Below are 17,651 nucleotides of genomic sequence, written 5' to 3' on the forward strand. Positions count from 1 at the left end.
CCAAATAATCATTCTTTGACATTCTTTTCTCTATTCTCTCCTATTCTTCATAGAAAGTTGTCTTGGGTCAAAAAGTATAAATCACAACAAGTTCTTGCGTTTCCTAGGGTTAACGGTGACTAAACTACAATCATAAACATCAGTCGTTCTTTCTCTAAAACATATCCAAATCATCACCGTGTCTTCGCCGTGTTTTACAGTCGGGATAACACTTAGATCTAACGTCTATTTTACTTTGACACTCTTTTCTTGGAGTCAAAAATATCAAAGTTTGACTCATAACTCTATAAAGCTCTCTTCTATTCTTCATAGAAAGTTGTCTTTGGTCAAAAAGTATAAATCACAACAAGTTCTTGAGTTTCCTAGGGTTAACGGTGACTAAACTACAATCATAAACATCAGTCGTTCTTTCTCTAAAACATATCCAAATCATCACCGTGTCTTCGCCGTGTTTTACAGTCGGGATAACACTTAGATCTAACGTCTATTTTACTTTGACACTCTTTTCTTGGAGTCAAAAATATCAAAGTTTGACTCATAACTCTATAAAGCTCTCTTCTATTCTTCATAGAAAGTTGTCTTTGGTCAAAAAGTATAAATCACAACAATTTCTTGAGTTTCCTAGGGTTAACGGTGACTAAACTACAATCATAAACATCAGTCGATCTTTCTATAAAACATATCCAAATCACCGAGCCTTCGCCGAGTTTTATAGTCGGGATTACAAGTGGATCTAAAGTCTATTCTTCTTTGACACTCTTTTCTTGGAGTAAAAAATATCAAAGTTTGACTCATAACTCTATAAAGCTTTCTTCTATTCTTCATAGAAAGTTGTCTTTGGTCAAAAAGTATAAATCACAACAATTTCTTGAGTTTCCTAGGGTTAACGGTGACTAAACTACAATCATAAACATCAGTCGATCTTTCTATAAAACATATCCAAATCACCGAGCCTTCGCCGAGTTTTATAGTCGGGATTACAAGTGGATCTAACGTCTATTCTTCTTTGACACTCTTTTCTTGGAGTCAAAAGTATCAAAGTTTGACTCATAACTCTATAAAGCTCTCTCCTATTCTTCATAGAAATTTGTCTTGTGTCAAAAAGTATAAATCACAACAAGTTGTTGCGTTTCCTAGGGCTAACGGTGACTAAACTACAATCATAAACATCAGTCGATCTTTCTATAAAACATATCCAAATCACCGAGCCTTCGCCGAATTTTATACTCGGGATTACAAGTGGATTTAACGTCTATTTTACTTTAACACTCTTTTCTTGGAGTCAAAAATATCAAAGTTTGACTCATAACTCTATAAAGCTTTCTCCTATTCTTCATAGAAAGTTGTCTTGGTTCAAAAAGTATAAATCACATCAAGTTCTTGCGTTTCCTAGGGTTAACGGGGACTAAACTACAATCATAAACATCAGTCGTTCTTTCTATAAAACATATCCAAATCACCGAGCCTTCGCCGAGTTTTATAGTCGGGATTACAAGTGGATCTAACGTCTATTCTTCTTTGACACTCTTTTCTTGGAGTCAAAAATATCAAAGTTTGACTCATAACTCTATAAAGCTCTCTCCTATTCTTCATAGAAATTTGTCTTGTGTCAAAAAGTATAAATCACAACAAGTTGTTGCGTTTCCTAGGGCTAACGGTGACTAAACTACAATCATAAACATCAGTCGATCTTTCTATAAAACATATCCAAATCACCGAGCCTTCGCCGAATTTTATACTCGGGATTACAAGTGGATTTAACGTCTATTTTACTTTAACACTCTTTTCTTGGAGTCAAAAATATCAAAGTTTGACTCATAACTCTATAAAGCTTTCTCCTATTCTTCATAGAAAGTTGTCTTTGGTCAAAAAGTATAAATCACAACAAGTTCTTGAGTTTCCTAGGGTTAACAGTGACTAAACTACAATCATAAACATCAGTCGTTCTTACTATAAAACATATCCAAATCACCGAGCCTTCGCCGAGTTTTATAGTCGGGATTACAAGTGGATCTAACGTCTATTCTTCTTTGACACTCTTTTCTTGGAGTCAAAAATATCAAAGTTTGACTCATAACTCTATAAAGCTTTCTTCTATTCTTCATAGAAAGTTGTCTTTGGTCAAAAAGTATAAATCACAACAATTTCTTGAGTTTCCTAGGGTTAACGGTGACTAAACTACAATCATTAACATCAGTCGTTCTTTCTATAAAACATATCCAAATCACCGAGCCTTCGCCGAGTTTTATAGTCGGGATTACAAGTGGATCTAACGTCTATTCTTCTTTGACACTCTTTATTTGCAGTCAAAAGTATCAAAGTTTGACTCATAACTCTATAAAGCTCTCTCCTATTCTTCATAGAAATTTGTCTTGTGTCAAAAAGTATAAATCACAACAAGTTGTTGCGTTTCCTAGGGCTAACGGTGACTAAACTACAATCATAAACATCAGTCGATCTTTCTATAAAACATATCCAAATCACCGAGCCTTCGCCGAGTTTTATAGTCGGGATTACAAGTGGATCTAACGTCTATTCTTCTTTGACACTTTTTTCTTGGAGTCAAAAATATCAAAGTTTGACTCATAACTCTATAAAGCTTTCTTCTATTCTTCATAGAAAGTTGTCTTTGGTCAAAAAGTATAAATCACAACAATTTCTTGAGTTTCCTAGGGTTAACGGTGACTAAACTACAATCATTAACATCAGTCGTTCTTTCTATAAAACATATCCAAATCACCGAGCCTTCGCCGAGTTTTATAGTCGGGATTACAAGTGGATCTAACGTCTATTCTTCTTTGACACTCTTTTCTTGGAGTCAAAAGTATCAAAGTTTGACTCATAACTCTATAAAGCTCTCTCCTATTCTTCATAGAAATTTGTCTTGTGTCAAAAAGTATAAATCACAACAAGTTGTTGCGTTTCCTAGGGCTAACGGTGACTAAACTACAATCATAAACATCAGTCGATCTTTCTATAAAACATATCCAAATCACCGAGCCTTCGCCGAGTTTTATAGTCGGGATTACAAGTGGATCTAACGTCTATTCTTCTTTGACACTCTTTTCTTGGAGTCAAAAGTATCAAAGTTTGACTCATAACTCTATAAAGCTCTCTCCTATTCTTCATAGAAATTTGTCTTGTGTCAAAAAGTATAAATCACAACAAGTTGTTGCGTTTCCTAGGGCTAACGGTGACTAAACTACAATCATAAACATCAGTCGATCTTTCTATAAAACATATCCAAATCACCGAGCCTTCGCCGAATTTTATACTCGGGATTACAAGTGGATTTAACGTCTATTTTACTTTAACACTCTTTTCTTGGAGTCAAAAATATCAAAGTTTGACTCATAACTCTATAAAGCTTTCTCCTATTCTTCATAGAAAGTTGTCTTGGTTCAAAAAGTATAAATCACATCAAGTTCTTGCGTTTCCTAGGGTTAACGGGGACTAAACTACAATCATAAACATCAGTCGTTCTTTCTATAAAACATATCCAAATCACCGAGCCTTCGCCGAGTTTTATAGTCGGGATTACAAGTGGATCTAACGTCTATTCTTCTTTGACACTCTTTTCTTGGAGTCAAAAATATCAAAGTTTGACTCATAACTCTATAAAGCTCTCTCCTATTCTTCATAGAAATTTGTCTTGTGTCAAAAAGTATAAATCACAACAAGTTGTTGCGTTTCCTAGGGCTAACGGTGACTAAACTACAATCATAAACATCAGTCGATCTTTCTATAAAACATATCCAAATCACCGAGCCTTCGCCGAGTTTTATAGTCGGGATTACAAGTGGATCTAACGTCTATTCTTCTTTGACACTCTTTTCTTGGAGTCAAAAGTATCAAAGTTTGACTCATAACTCTATAAAGCTCTCTCCTATTCTTCATAGAAATTTGTCTTGTGTCAAAAAGTATAAATCACAACAAGTTGTTGCGTTTCCTAGGGCTAACGGTGACTAAACTACAATCATAAACATCAGTCGATCTTTCTATAAAACATATCCAAATCACCGAGCCTTCGCCGAATTTTATACTCGGGATTACAAGTGGATTTAACGTCTATTTTACTTTAACACTCTTTTCTTGGAGTCAAAAATATCAAAGTTTGACTCATAACTCTATAAAGCTTTCTCCTATTCTTCATAGAAAGTTGTCTTGGTTCAAAAAGTATAAATCACATCAAGTTCTTGCGTTTCCTAGGGTTAACGGGGACTAAACTACAATCATAAACATCAGTCGTTCTTTCTATAAAACATATCCAAATCACCGAGCCTTCGCCGAGTTTTATAGTCGGGATTACAAGTGGATCTAACGTCTATTCTTCTTTGACACTCTTTTCTTGGAGTCAAAAATATCAAAGTTTGACTCATAACTCTATAAAGCTCTCTCCTATTCTTCATAGAAATTTGTCTTGTGTCAAAAAGTATAAATCACAACAAGTTGTTGCGTTTCCTAGGGCTAACGGTGACTAAACTACAATCATAAACATCAGTCGATCTTTCTATAAAACATATCCAAATCACCGAGCCTTCGCCGAATTTTATACTCGGGATTACAAGTGGATTTAACGTCTATTTTACTTTAACACTCTTTTCTTGGAGTCAAAAATATCAAAGTTTGACTCATAACTCTATAAAGCTTTCTCCTATTCTTCATAGAAAGTTGTCTTTGGTCAAAAAGTATAAATCACAACAAGTTCTTGAGTTTCCTAGGGTTAACAGTGACTAAACTACAATCATAAACATCAGTCGTTCTTACTATAAAACATATCCAAATCACCGAGCCTTCGCCGAGTTTTATAGTCGGGATTACAAGTGGATCTAACGTCTATTCTTCTTTGACACTCTTTTCTTGGAGTCAAAAATATCAAAGTTTGACTCATAACTCTATAAAGCTTTCTTCTATTCTTCATAGAAAGTTGTCTTTGGTCAAAAAGTATAAATCACAACAATTTCTTGAGTTTCCTAGGGTTAACGGTGACTAAACTACAATCATTAACATCAGTCGTTCTTTCTATAAAACATATCCAAATCACCGAGCCTTCGCCGAGTTTTATAGTCGGGATTACAAGTGGATCTAACGTCTATTCTTCTTTGACACTCTTTTCTTGGAGTCAAAAGTATCAAAGTTTGACTCATAACTCTATAAAGCTCTCTCCTATTCTTCATAGAAATTTGTCTTGTGTCAAAAAGTATAAATCACAACAAGTTGTTGCGTTTCCTAGGGCTAACGGTGACTAAACTACAATCATAAACATCAGTCGATCTTTCTATAAAACATATCCAAATCACCGAGCCTTCGCCGAGTTTTATAGTCGGGATTACAAGTGGATCTAACGTCTATTCTTCTTTGACACTTTTTTCTTGGAGTCAAAAATATCAAAGTTTGACTCATAACTCTATAAAGCTTTCTTCTATTCTTCATAGAAAGTTGTCTTTGGTCAAAAAGTATAAATCACAACAATTTCTTGAGTTTCCTAGGGTTAACGGTGACTAAACTACAATCATTAACATCAGTCGTTCTTTCTATAAAACATATCCAAATCACCGAGCCTTCGCCGAGTTTTATAGTCGGGATTACAAGTGGATCTAACGTCTATTCTTCTTTGACACTCTTTATTTGCAGTCAAAAGTATCAAAGTTTGACTCATAACTCTATAAAGCTCTCTCCTATTCTTCATAGAAATTTGTCTTGTGTCAAAAAGTATAAATCACAACAAGTTGTTGCGTTTCCTAGGGCTAACGGTGACTAAACTACAATCATAAACATCAGTCGATCTTTCTATAAAACATATCCAAATCACCGAGCCTTCGCCGAGTTTTATAGTCGGGATTACAAGTGGATCTAACGTCTATTCTTCTTTGACACTCTTTTCTTGGAGTCAAAAGTATCAAAGTTTGACTCATAACTCTATAAAGCTCTCTCCTATTCTTCATAGAAATTTGTCTTGTGTCAAAAAGTATAAATCACAACAAGTTGTTGCGTTTCCTAGGGCTAACGGTGACTAAACTACAATCATAAACATCAGTCGATCTTTCTATAAAACATATCCAAATCACCGAGCCTTCGCCGAATTTTATACTCGGGATTACAAGTGGATTTAACGTCTATTTTACTTTAACACTCTTTTCTTGGAGTCAAAAATATCAAAGTTTGACTCATAACTCTATAAAGCTCTCTCCTATTCTTCATAGAAAGTTGTCTTGGTTCAAAAAGTATAAATCACATCAAGTTCTTGCGTTTCCTAGGGTTAACGGGGACTAAACTACAATCATAAACATCAGTCGTTCTTTCTATAAAACATATCCAAATCACCGAGCCTTCGCCGAGTTTTATAGTCGGGATTACAAGTGGATCTAACGTCTATTCTTCTTTGACACTCTTTACTTGCAGTCAAAAGTATCAAAGTTTGACTCATAACTCTATAAAGCTTTCTTCTATTCTTCATAGAAAGTTGTCTTTGGTCAAAAAGTATAAATCACAACAATTTCTTGAGTTTCCTAGGGTTAACGGTGACTAAACTACAATCATAAACATCAGTCGATCTTTCTATAAAACATATCCAAATCACCGAGCCTTCGCCGAATTTTATACTCGGGATTACAAGTGGATTTAACGTCTATTCTTCTTTGACACTCTTTTCTTGGAGTCAAAAGTATCAAAGTTTGACTCATAACTCTATAAAGCTCTCTCCTATTCTTCATAGAAATTTGTCTTGTGTCAAAAAGTATAAATCACAACAATTTCTTGAGTTTCCTAGGGTTAACGGTGACTAAACTACAATCATAAACATCAGTCGATCTTTCTATAAAACATATCCAAATCACCGAGCCTTCGCCGAATTTTATACTCGGGATTACAAGTGGATCTAACGTCTATTCTTCTTTGACACTCTTTTCTTGGAGTCAAAAGTATCAAAGTTTGACTCATAACTCTATAAAGCTCTCTCCTATTCTTCATAGAAATTTGTCTTGTGTCAAAAAGTATAAATCACAACAAGTTGTTGCGTTTCCTAGGGCTAACGGTGACTAAACTACAATCATAAACATCAGTCGATCTTTCTATAAAACATATCCAAATCACCGAGCCTTCGCCGAGTTTTATAGTCGGGATTACAAGTGGATCTAACGTCTATTCTTCTTTGACACTCTTTTCTTGGAGTCAAAAGTATCAAAGTTTGACTCATAACTCTATAAAGCTCTCTCCTATTCTTCATAGAAATTTGTCTTGTGTCAAAAAGTATAAATCACAACAATTTCTTGAGTTTCCTAGGGTTAACGGTGACTAAACTACAATCATAAACATCAGTCGATCTTTCTATAAAACATATCCAAATCACCGAGCCTTCGCCGAGTTTTATAGTCGGGATTACAAGTGGATCTAACGTCTATTCTTCTTTGACACTCTTTTCTTGGAGTCAAAAGTATCAAAGTTTGACTCATAACTCTATAAAGCTCTCTCCTATTCTTCATAGAAATTTGTCTTGTGTCAAAAAGTATAAATCACAACAAGTTGTTGCGTTTCCTAGGGCTAACGGTGACTAAACTACAATCATAAACATCAGTCGATCTTTCTATAAAACATATCCAAATCACCGAGCCTTCGCCGAATTTTATACTCGGGATTACAAGTGGATTTAACGTCTATTTTACTTTAACACTCTTTTCTTGGAGTCAAAAATATCAAAGTTTGACTCATAACTCTATAAAGCTCTCTCCTATTCTTCATAGAAAGTTGTCTTGGTTCAAAAAGTATAAATCACATCAAGTTCTTGCGTTTCCTAGGGTTAACGGGGACTAAACTACAATCATAAACATCAGTCGTTCTTTCTATAAAACATATCCAAATCACCGAGCCTTCGCCGAGTTTTATAGTCGGGATTACAAGTGGATCTAACGTCTATTCTTCTTTGACACTCTTTACTTGCAGTCAAAAGTATCAAAGTTTGACTCATAACTCTATAAAGCTCTCTCCTATTCTTCATAGAAATTTGTCTTTGGTCAAAAAGTATAAATCACAACAAGTTCTTGCGTTTCCTAGGGTTAACGGGGACTAAACTACAATCATAAACGCCAAAAAAAGAATTCACAGTTAAAGAATAATGAACAAATAAGCCGGTACTTGCAATTTTTAACTCTTATTTTAAAACAAAAATTTCGGTAGCTATTAAAAGAAATCGATTACTGAAATTTGTTTTGTAGACATTTTGGGATCGAAAAGTGACCAAGCAAAACCAGTGGTTAAGGCAGTGCTTAAGCAAGTACCAACTAGAGAAGATCCCGATTATTGGTAAATCTTATATCTACTCATTACTATGATAATACTAATTTTAATAAAGAATTTTTGAAACAAATTGTTATTTTTTTTTATTAATTATTAACCTTCTTAATGTACGCAGTCTTCTCGTAAAGTGCTGGAACCCCATTATTGAGATAGTCTCTAGTTGATCGGTTTATTCACCCTCGGTTAAAAGAAAAGTCACAAGACCTCTAGTCAGGAGAATAAAAAGGCATATAGAAGACACATGTTTATTATAAAACGCATTTTTGAGGCAATGTGTATTTGGTCTAACAAGAAATCGAAATCTATTAACATTTTCATCGATTCTCCCTGATGAAGAGTATAAGTAGTACAAATCCAATCGATTTATCACTTTCTGAATCAACTTTCTTGATCAAAACCATCTGTAGTAATTGGAGCTTAGATCTCTAATGGCGCTAGCAGCTTAGAAAGAAAATATATGCAAAAGTGTTGAAGGAGCCTTAGGAACCCGCGATGTACCGCATAACTTACCAGATCACCAACCTTGGTTCACATTAGAAGGAATTTTAATTTTTAGTCATGTAGGCGTTAACTAAATACCTAGGAGAACTCTGACAAGCTCTAACTTTCTAAGTCAAATTATTACATAAAAGATCGGGTTGAGATCAGGAGTTCGCGTTGGCCAATCTAAAGTATGGCTATCTAATTTTGGTACTCCTTTTGCTACTACGTTCGCTATAAAAAGAACTTATGGTATTACATGAGGCTGCGGTCGATTCAAAGCAGAATTAGGTCCATGTAAGCCTCCAAACTAATTCCATTCGTTATCAAAACAAAGGTGCCACGTTTACTTAATGCTGATCAAAAGTTCGCAAGCATTAAAAATTCAAACGCATTCAAAATTTGAATTCATTTCAATATGATCCTTTTGATTTGCTCGCTTCTTCGAGGAACGTGCTTCCAAGGAAGCATAAAGATGTATGTAGATAATATAGACAAAAAGAAAACTATAACCAATATTATGCTTATTAGCTGACAAGTGTTGTTACATTGCGTTACAATTTATTACTTTCTGTTCTGAAATTGAAAAAATACCCTTTATAACCCTTTATAACTGAAGTTGTAGACAATTAAGTTTGCTACAAATAATTGATTGACACTGTTATGGTGACCTCACAAACTTGAGCTTATACTAACCTCTACACAACCCTAAATGGACTAGGGTGATTGCAAAGACAAACGCGTATATAATTGAATCCCTAAAAGGTTTCCTTCAATATTCGTTTACATTACTGCAAAGGGTTGATCTTGAAGCCATGGTTGTCACTATTTTATTGTTCCCAAAACTTTTATTCAAGAATAATTTGACCTGACTGTGAAATGTAAACCCTACTAAAAGTACTTATCTGATGATTATGGGAAAAAATCAAATGGATAATACATAATTTTCTCAATATTATTTGTTGTTTATCTATACTTTTAAGTGATCCACTGATTTTAAAAATAAAATGTTATAATGCGGACCTGGAAAAGTTGAATTCGCAGTGGGGCGTCTCTTATACTGTTTATTTTTGAATAGTGCGACGCTGTATCTAATTAACAACGTAATATAATAATAACTATTATTAAAAAAATGTAATCCCCCTCTATAATTGTCATAATACTTATAATAATGAAAAATTAAATAAATTTCTTACTCCTTTTCGAATTTATCCAAACAATTTCAAATATCGTAAATGGATTTAGCAAATTTAAACGACACATGTCCGGGAAATCTACAGGGTGTGTCGAGATATTTATTTTTAGCTTTGATTACTAATTTCGTCGATTCTAAATGTAAATTAGGCTCTATCCAACAGTACAATGAAAATTACGCTTCATATTTACAAGACGGGGACGAATTTGATTTTATAGTAATCGGTTCTGGTTCGGGAGGATCTGTGGTAGCTAACAAACTAAGCGAGAATCCAAATTGGAAAATTCTTGTTATAGAAGCTGGAGGATATCCATCTGCTACTAGTGATGTAAGTATTTTGAAAGTTTGAAATAAAAAACAGCAAAAACTCTGTCTATCCTATCGTAGATACCTGCCCTTTTGTTCACACTTCAAGGTACTGATGAAGACTGGCAGTATAAAACTGAACCTTCCGAAACTTCTTGTTTCGGTTTTAAAAACGAACAATGCAGATGGCCGAGAGGTAAAGCACTAGGAGGTAGCAGCGTTCTCAATGTCATGTTGTACATAAAAGGAAATAAGAGAGATTACGATCGATGGGAACAAATGGGTAATGTAGGATGGGGATGGGACATCGTACAACATCATTTCAAACAACTGGAAAATGTACAGCATCCAAATGTTAGCAGCAAATATGGACGGGAGGGATTTATGACACTGACTAAATATAGTATGGGTAAATGATTCTTTTATAATATCAGTTTTAGTCTTTAATCAACACTCAAACTTACTCGAACCAAATTTGTTGTGCAAATAGTGGTCAAATAATAAAAATTCCCGAAAAGCCGCCAAATATTGGCTCGGGTTTATGTGCTACAAAAGTTATTCGGAGTCAAAATTTTTGAATTTTTCTCGAAAACGGTAAGTTTTATAAAAAAAAACCTAAAACCAAAGTTGTAGATCTTAAAATTCTCTACAAAAATGGTCCTTATGATATTTCTCAAGACTCACGATTTCGGAGATATCGCGATCAGTCCCTAACTTGCATTGATAAATACCGTTACTTAACTTTTGTAAAAAAATACGCGAAACAACAAATGAGTGCAACTATCATGTCTTCCTCCAACATCGGCATCTGCTATTTAGCATTTCTATCAAGTTCAAACATGGCTAGGCAATAAACTGAATTCAGAAGACTCAGGTTGAAAATTGATAGATAATACTCTGGAACTTTGATCCCACTTGCTCCAGAAAAATTCCCCGATACTATTTTTGCAATTACAAAAAAGTTGTAGTGCCAAATGTGGCTGTAAAAAAGTCTGGTTGCTTTGTTCTCCAGCGTGTACCAATTGACAAGGTAAGTCTTGCTCAAAAGTCTAGTTGAGTACAATAGAAAAAGATTCCTGTGATTTTAATAAAGAGATCAATGACTCAGCTACATTTCAACAATTTATGAACATCCAGCAAGACGAAGAGGAAGAAGAAGAAATCGAAGAAGACACGACTGTTGAAATAGACTTTTAAGAGTATGAATCTGATTAAAATATCTAAAGAAATCAAAACAATATTAATAATAAGGTAAAATCTAGAATTTGACAGGTTTTGTTACCTTAAATTATTCTAAAATTGTCATATTGACCATAGTATAAAAACGTTACCTCACAGGTGGCTTATCAAGTATAATGTGACTCTTTGAATCGCGATATCTCAGAAATGGTAACTCTTAGGAAAAAAATCATACAAACCATTTTTATAGAGAATTTCAATATGTACAATTTTGGTATGAGGTTTTTTTTGATAAAACTTACCGTTTTCGAGAAAAATTTAAAAAACCTCAAATTTTGTTTTTTGACCTCGAATGTAGCACAAATAGGATCGATAGGGATTTTTGAAACTTTATTTGTAATAGTAAACGCCAGCTTTCCACCAATATTTGGTTTTCCGGAAATTTTTATTATTTTAAATGTCTATCTCTATTGTCGGAGAGAATTTCCGAAAATAGACAAAGTTCTTAAACAATTCGAGATGATAAGAATTATAAGTCAAAGCACACTAAGGAAACTTTTAATACAAACATGCTTTGGCTGGAAATAGCATTCAGAAAGTCTATTTTGATAGACAGGGGCGTAAGGTAAACAGATTACCTGAGGACTTTGAAGGAAATGAGAAAACAAAGAAGAAATATATTTTATTTGTATGAAACAAATGATGGATCTTCTTTCTCAAAACTGTATAAAATTAACAAATAAACCAAGGTATTACTCAGTGGGAAAATGCAGCACAGCTTACACATTTTCGAAACTTTTCACTTATACGATCCCCAAACAGAAATTAATCGCCAAAAATTGTTGAAATTTTAATAAGAAATATGCGTAAATACTTGTAACGATGAGTAATGACTAATTTATCAGATAACCCTCGTATACTATAATTTGTTGTCGATAAATTGTAATCAATTTATATTTTGTGTTCAAACGAAATCATAGTAATAGTTAAATTATATAGTTATAGATAGAAATCATGGATTATTTGAAATTACAACAATCAAAAAAATTACAAATTAGACTTATTGCGTGATAGCTAATCACACTGTATGTTTACAAGACTGTACAATTTATTACGAGTTATTAAGAGTATTATGACAACAATTAATCAGTTTATTAGCAATATTTATCATTTTGGAATGATCCAATAATAACAATTATTGTGTAAAATAATATCGATTGATTTAATTAACATTTCATTAAAAATATTTCATCGTTAATAGTTATTTATGCAACAAGTGCAAAAAGTAAGTGTTTATTGCACGCGAATTTGTCTAACAAAGCCGTTAGACCGAGTTTGATAACACGTCGAGTCAAATAAATACTTTTTGCACGAGTTACATACAATATTTTTTCTACTTTCGCGAAAAAATTTTTTTTTGACTGATATTTCTAAAACTGCATTATCCAAATCATAGTAGTCGTGATCGCGTACGTTTGAGTCAGTTACGTTTTTGTTTATAAATTGTAATCATATGGAATTTTAGAAGAAAAAAGCATTTTCTATGATTGATAATAAAATAAAATCCGCAATTCTTCGAAACGTATTATAATTTCAAAGAAAAAGGACTAAATACATTTGAATGTTTATGTTTGTCTTGATAGCAAACCTCTGTAGTAATGACAGATGACAGATACTGCACTAGTGCTATAAAGATACACACTTTTCACTAAATATATTTAAAAAAAGTTTATGTTTATTGCATGAACGTGGAAAAACTATATTTTTAGGTCTTCCAGTGATGAATGCTATAAGGGAAACGTTAAAAGAACAAGGTTTTCCCATACTACAAGAAGAAAACCCGACAAATCCTCTAGGAACCTTAGAAACGTTCGTTTGTATAAAAAACGGTATGAGATACAATACAGGAAAAGCTTTTTTAGGAACGGTTAAAAACAGACCTAATCTTTATACCACCCTACATTCATTGGTAGAAAAAATAATAATCGATCCAGAAACTAAAACAGCAACGGGAGTACAAATTCGTATTGAAGACAAGATATTGACAGTTAAATCGAAAAAAGAAGTTATAGTTTCTGCCGGAACGATAAATTCACCTCAATTATTAATGTTATCTGGGATAGGACCTAGACACGTTTTAGAAAGATTGGATATAGAGGTGATCCAAGATCTTCCAGTTGGAGCTAATCTACAAGATCATTTCCTCAATATGGGTTTCTTTATAACGTTTAATCCCGATGGAGGTATAGCGGAAAACACAATGGATTTACTTTCCCAATACTTCTTGTATCAACAAGGTACTCTAGCAACTGTCGGTACGACTAATATTTGGGCTTTTATAAACACGAAAAACGATTCTGAATATCCCAACGTACAACATCATTTTATTTTCCATCCTGCCAACGATAAATTTCCTACAAACTCATTGATGAACGCTATGGGTGTTAAAGATGAAATTCTACAGAGTCTGTTGGATGTTTCCAACAATACACCCGGTTTATCCATTTCTGCTACGTTATTGAATCCGAAATCTACGGGGAAGATTCTTTTAAGGAGTAAAAACCCCGAAGATAAACCCATCATCCATTCCGGGTATTTAACTGAAGGGGAAGATTTGGAAGTGATGCTGGAAAGTATAAGGTATTTGAAATGATTATATAGCTCGACCCGTGACTTAAGTGGGAAGCTCGCGGTCAAAAGTCTCTAGCAACAAATTTGTAGCTTCTCTTCTTTTCCTGATTTTAGCATTTCGAAGCTCATTGTTCAGTTTTGAGGTCCGATTTCTTGGTTGATGCAGGATTTCTAGCCCAAGCTTTTATTTTAAGTTTATCCTTTAAATGCTCGATAGGATTTAGGTACGGTCCCCTAAAATTTCTCTCAGTATCGGTTAATCCACCACTAGTTTCAATAAAAACCGTCTCGGTTTTTACTTCCATTGAAATGCTCGCCCAAACCATCCAGGAACCTCCTCTAAAAGCCTTTTATGTAAAAATGCAACAATATTTCTTTAGGTCTCCTGTAGACTCGTCCTCTTCTATCGCTACAATGCTTTCAACTGAGCAAAGAACGGAGCCCCGTTGCTCGTCAGTTCAATTAACGTGTTTTCTGGCAAATCGTGGATGAGCTGCTCGGTGGGCTGAGGTTAATTAGAGGACAGTAGCTGGCATTCTTGGCTCAAGGTTAGCTGTCTTAAGTCTTTCCTCTGACTGTCTCTCTTTGCGTTTCTCTGAGCTCTTGTTGAGCTTGAACACGCGAAGGCCTTAATAGGCGACGAAAACAAGTGGATTTCTTCGATTTAGTGATTGATTCTCATTCTTTATTTTCACGGCCACGTCCGCGTCCACGACCTCTTGTACTTCCTCGGCTACCACCGCGTCCACCACGTCTGTCGGTTGGATCTACGTCCACTATTGTTCAGTACCAAGAAAGAAATGAGGTTAGAACTTCCGAGTGATGGAATTTTATTTTAAAATCTCTTTAAATTGACACTCATATTGATTTTATTTGTCATAGAATTATCCACTTAGCCTTCTGCTATCGATAGGCTCTTCCAGCCTCCGTGTCGCTTAAGAGCAGTTATATCTCCACCTGGATAAACCAGCAAGGTTGTAGAAGATCTACAGGAGCTATATCTGGTGTATAGATTTGCATTCGGTATTTGTTTTCCCGAATTTTTTGTATTGTGTGCACTTGCCATCTGTGTATAGTGTACTACAAACATTCTTTTTAATTTTTCATACGATAGAGCTTTTGATTAGCATTAAACTATTGCGACACCAACAAATTCACAATGTTTATTTACACTCTATATAGAAATTTATAAATGTTTTCACAGATTTATGGAGAACGTTCTGGATAGTCCCATTCTTCAAAAGTACAATCCTAAGATAGAAAAACTTCATCTTCCCGCTTGCCATCAATACGTATTTAGATCGGACAACTTTTGGAAATGTACTTTGAGATACCTCGGTACGTCTTGCTTCCATCCTGTAGGTACTTGTAAAATGGGTCCGGAAGGCGATCCTACCGCAGTAGTCGATTCAAAACTGAAAGTGCACGGAATACATAGATTGAGAGTGGTAGATGCTAGCATAATGCCGAAGATTGTTAGCGGTAATACGCATGCTCCGACCATGATGATCGGTCACAAAGCTGGTGTAATGATAAGTGATGAATGGTCCAATGAATAATGCGAATTTTAGAAAACACGAAATATAATTTAGTAGTAGATAAAATTTTATTTTATTTCACTTTGTTTGCCTTAAATTTTAACTGATATATCGATCAATAGAGAAGAGGTTTGGCTATTAAATAACGAGACTGGTGATATTATATATTTTATTTAGGTATTATTTATATTTATTTCTTATTACCTTCAATATATACCCCTTTTCCACTTCTACATCGCTCCATTCTAATAATCCACTGTTCGAAACAGTACAGAAAGCCTTTTTCTGTCAGTTACTTCAGGATGCGTGCCGTTTTTACTTTCACAGCTTCAACAGACTCAATTCTTGTTACTTTCAATGCGGATTTAACCTTAAAAACGAGGTAGAAGTCTCATGGTACAGTACAGAAAGCCTTTTTCTGTCAGTTCCTTCAGGACGCGTGCCGTTTTTATTTTAACAGCTTCAACAGACTCAATTTTTGTTACTTTCAATGCAGATTTAAACTTAAAACAGAGGTAGGAGTCTCATGGTACGGTACAGAAAGCCTTTTTCTGTCAATTCCTTAAGGACGTGTGCCGTTTTTACATTCGCAGATTCAACAGACTCAATTTTTGTTACTTTCAATGCAAATTTAACCTTAAAAAAGGGTAGAACTCTCATTGTACAGTACAGGAAACCTTTTTCTGTCAGTTCCTTCAGGACGCGTGCCGTTTTTACTTTAACAGCTTCAACAGACTCAATTCTTGTTACTTTCAATGCAGATTTAAACTTAAAACAGAGGTAGGAGTCTCATGGTACGGTACAGAAAGCCTTTTTCTGTCAGTTCCTTCAGCACGCGTGCCGTTTTTACTTTAACAGCTTCAACAGACTCAATTTTTGTTACTTTCAATGCAGATTTAAACTTAAAACAGAGGTAGGAGTTTCATGGTACGGTACAGAAAGCCTTTTTCTGTCAGTTCCTTCAGGACGCGTGCCGTTTTTACTTCAACAGCTTCAACAGACTCAATTCTTGTTGGATGGACTGCCATTAGATTTTTTTAATATATAAATAATTCTATCATATTTGAGCCGCTCCGTACGTTGTTTTTTGATAGTTGTAGATAAACTACAGTGTTCTATTCGCGAGTAATGTCTATTACTTGCCGGTGCTGTGCTAGTCCAGTTTAAAATTGAATATTTAATACAAGTTAACATCTGTTTTGGTCTGTAGCTTGATAAAAATGATGATTTTAATTTTTTCGTAAATATACTGAGAAAAAACGAGACAAATCTCAATATTGATGTTGTAAGGTGTCATTGCTATCTCGAAATTCAACATTTTTTATAGGAATCGTATCAAAACCTTTTGACTTGCGAAACTTTCAACTTTTAATGATAAATCACCGTTCAAGGTCACTGTATATCATCAATACACTAAAATTGAACGTGGCCCTAGTTTATTTAAGGTCCAAATTAGATGAAATTAATTATGTTAACACTTGGGTTATCCGTTACATAATGGTAATACATGATGAAATCAAAACTAGACTTGAGGTTATCATTATCACGTTCATTTTGAACAAAATGCGAATTAAATCATTTTCGAATTATTTTCGACGTCAATGGAATGACTATACTATTTAATAAATCTATGCGAATTTTACTTCAAAAATATTATATAGAAAATAATAAATTAGAATTTTTTTTTACTATGTATGTAAAAATCGTGAGGCTCCCCAAAATAGCCATCTACTGTCAAAATCACCTCTTCATTGTTGGAAAATCTTTGACCTCCGAACCATCTGTGAACAGAAAATAATCCCAGAGGGCTAAATCTAGCGAATAGGGTGCATGATGTAGCAATTTCAACTTTAATCAATCAATTTTGCCCATTCCAATAACGGATGTGTGATCTGGTGTATTGTATTGATGAAACAACATTTTCTTCTTAGCCAAATGGTTGATTTCCTCGGCCAAATATTGCAATATGTTCGCATAAAGCTCATTGTTAATATTTTTTCTATTTTCAAGGTAGTCAATGAAAATTATCC

General features: G+C 34.2%; 3 protein-coding genes across 3 annotated transcripts in view; 2 read left to right on the plus strand and 1 right to left on the minus strand.

The window, feature by feature from the left end:
- LOC130450061 (uncharacterized) overlaps window positions 1–8,362 on the plus strand; it is a 29,010-nt gene extending 20,648 nt beyond the window's left edge. Inside the window, exon 19 of the mRNA XM_056788232.1 lies at window positions 8,211–8,362. Coding sequence (XP_056644210.1) covers window positions 8,211–8,302 — 92 coding nt within the window. The 3' untranslated portion in view covers window positions 8,303–8,362. The remainder of the gene's footprint in view (window positions 1–8,210) is intronic.
- The window catches only part of LOC130449307 (flotillin-2), a 302,572-nt gene that overhangs the window by 73,855 nt on the left and 211,066 nt on the right, over window positions 1–17,651 (minus strand). The window lies entirely within an intron of this gene.
- On the plus strand, window positions 9,967–15,801 carry LOC130449299 (glucose dehydrogenase [FAD, quinone]-like). The gene is made up of 4 exons (XM_056787032.1): window positions 9,967–10,295; window positions 10,355–10,682; window positions 13,222–14,092; window positions 15,288–15,801. The coding sequence occupies exons 1-4, from the start codon at window positions 10,008–10,010 to the stop codon at window positions 15,640–15,642; spliced, it is 1,842 nt and encodes a 613-aa protein (XP_056643010.1). The 5' UTR covers window positions 9,967–10,007; the 3' UTR covers window positions 15,643–15,801.

This window comes from Diorhabda sublineata, chromosome 1, assembly GCF_026230105.1.
Source record: "Diorhabda sublineata isolate icDioSubl1.1 chromosome 1, icDioSubl1.1, whole genome shotgun sequence".
Lineage (NCBI taxonomy): Eukaryota > Metazoa > Arthropoda > Insecta > Coleoptera > Chrysomelidae > Diorhabda > Diorhabda sublineata.

Bases quoted from the DNA above. Each gene is read 5' to 3' on its own strand.
- LOC130449299 (XM_056787032.1), top strand. From the start codon at position 10,008: ATGGATTTAGCAAATTTAAACGACACATGTCCGGGAAATCTACAGGGT. The intron at 10,683-13,221 runs GTAAATGATTCT...CTATATTTTTAG, and splicing joins ACTGACTAAATATAGTATGG to GTCTTCCAGTGATGAATGCT. The intron at 14,093-15,287 runs GTATTTGAAATG...ATGTTTTCACAG, and splicing joins GTGATGCTGGAAAGTATAAG to ATTTATGGAGAACGTTCTGG.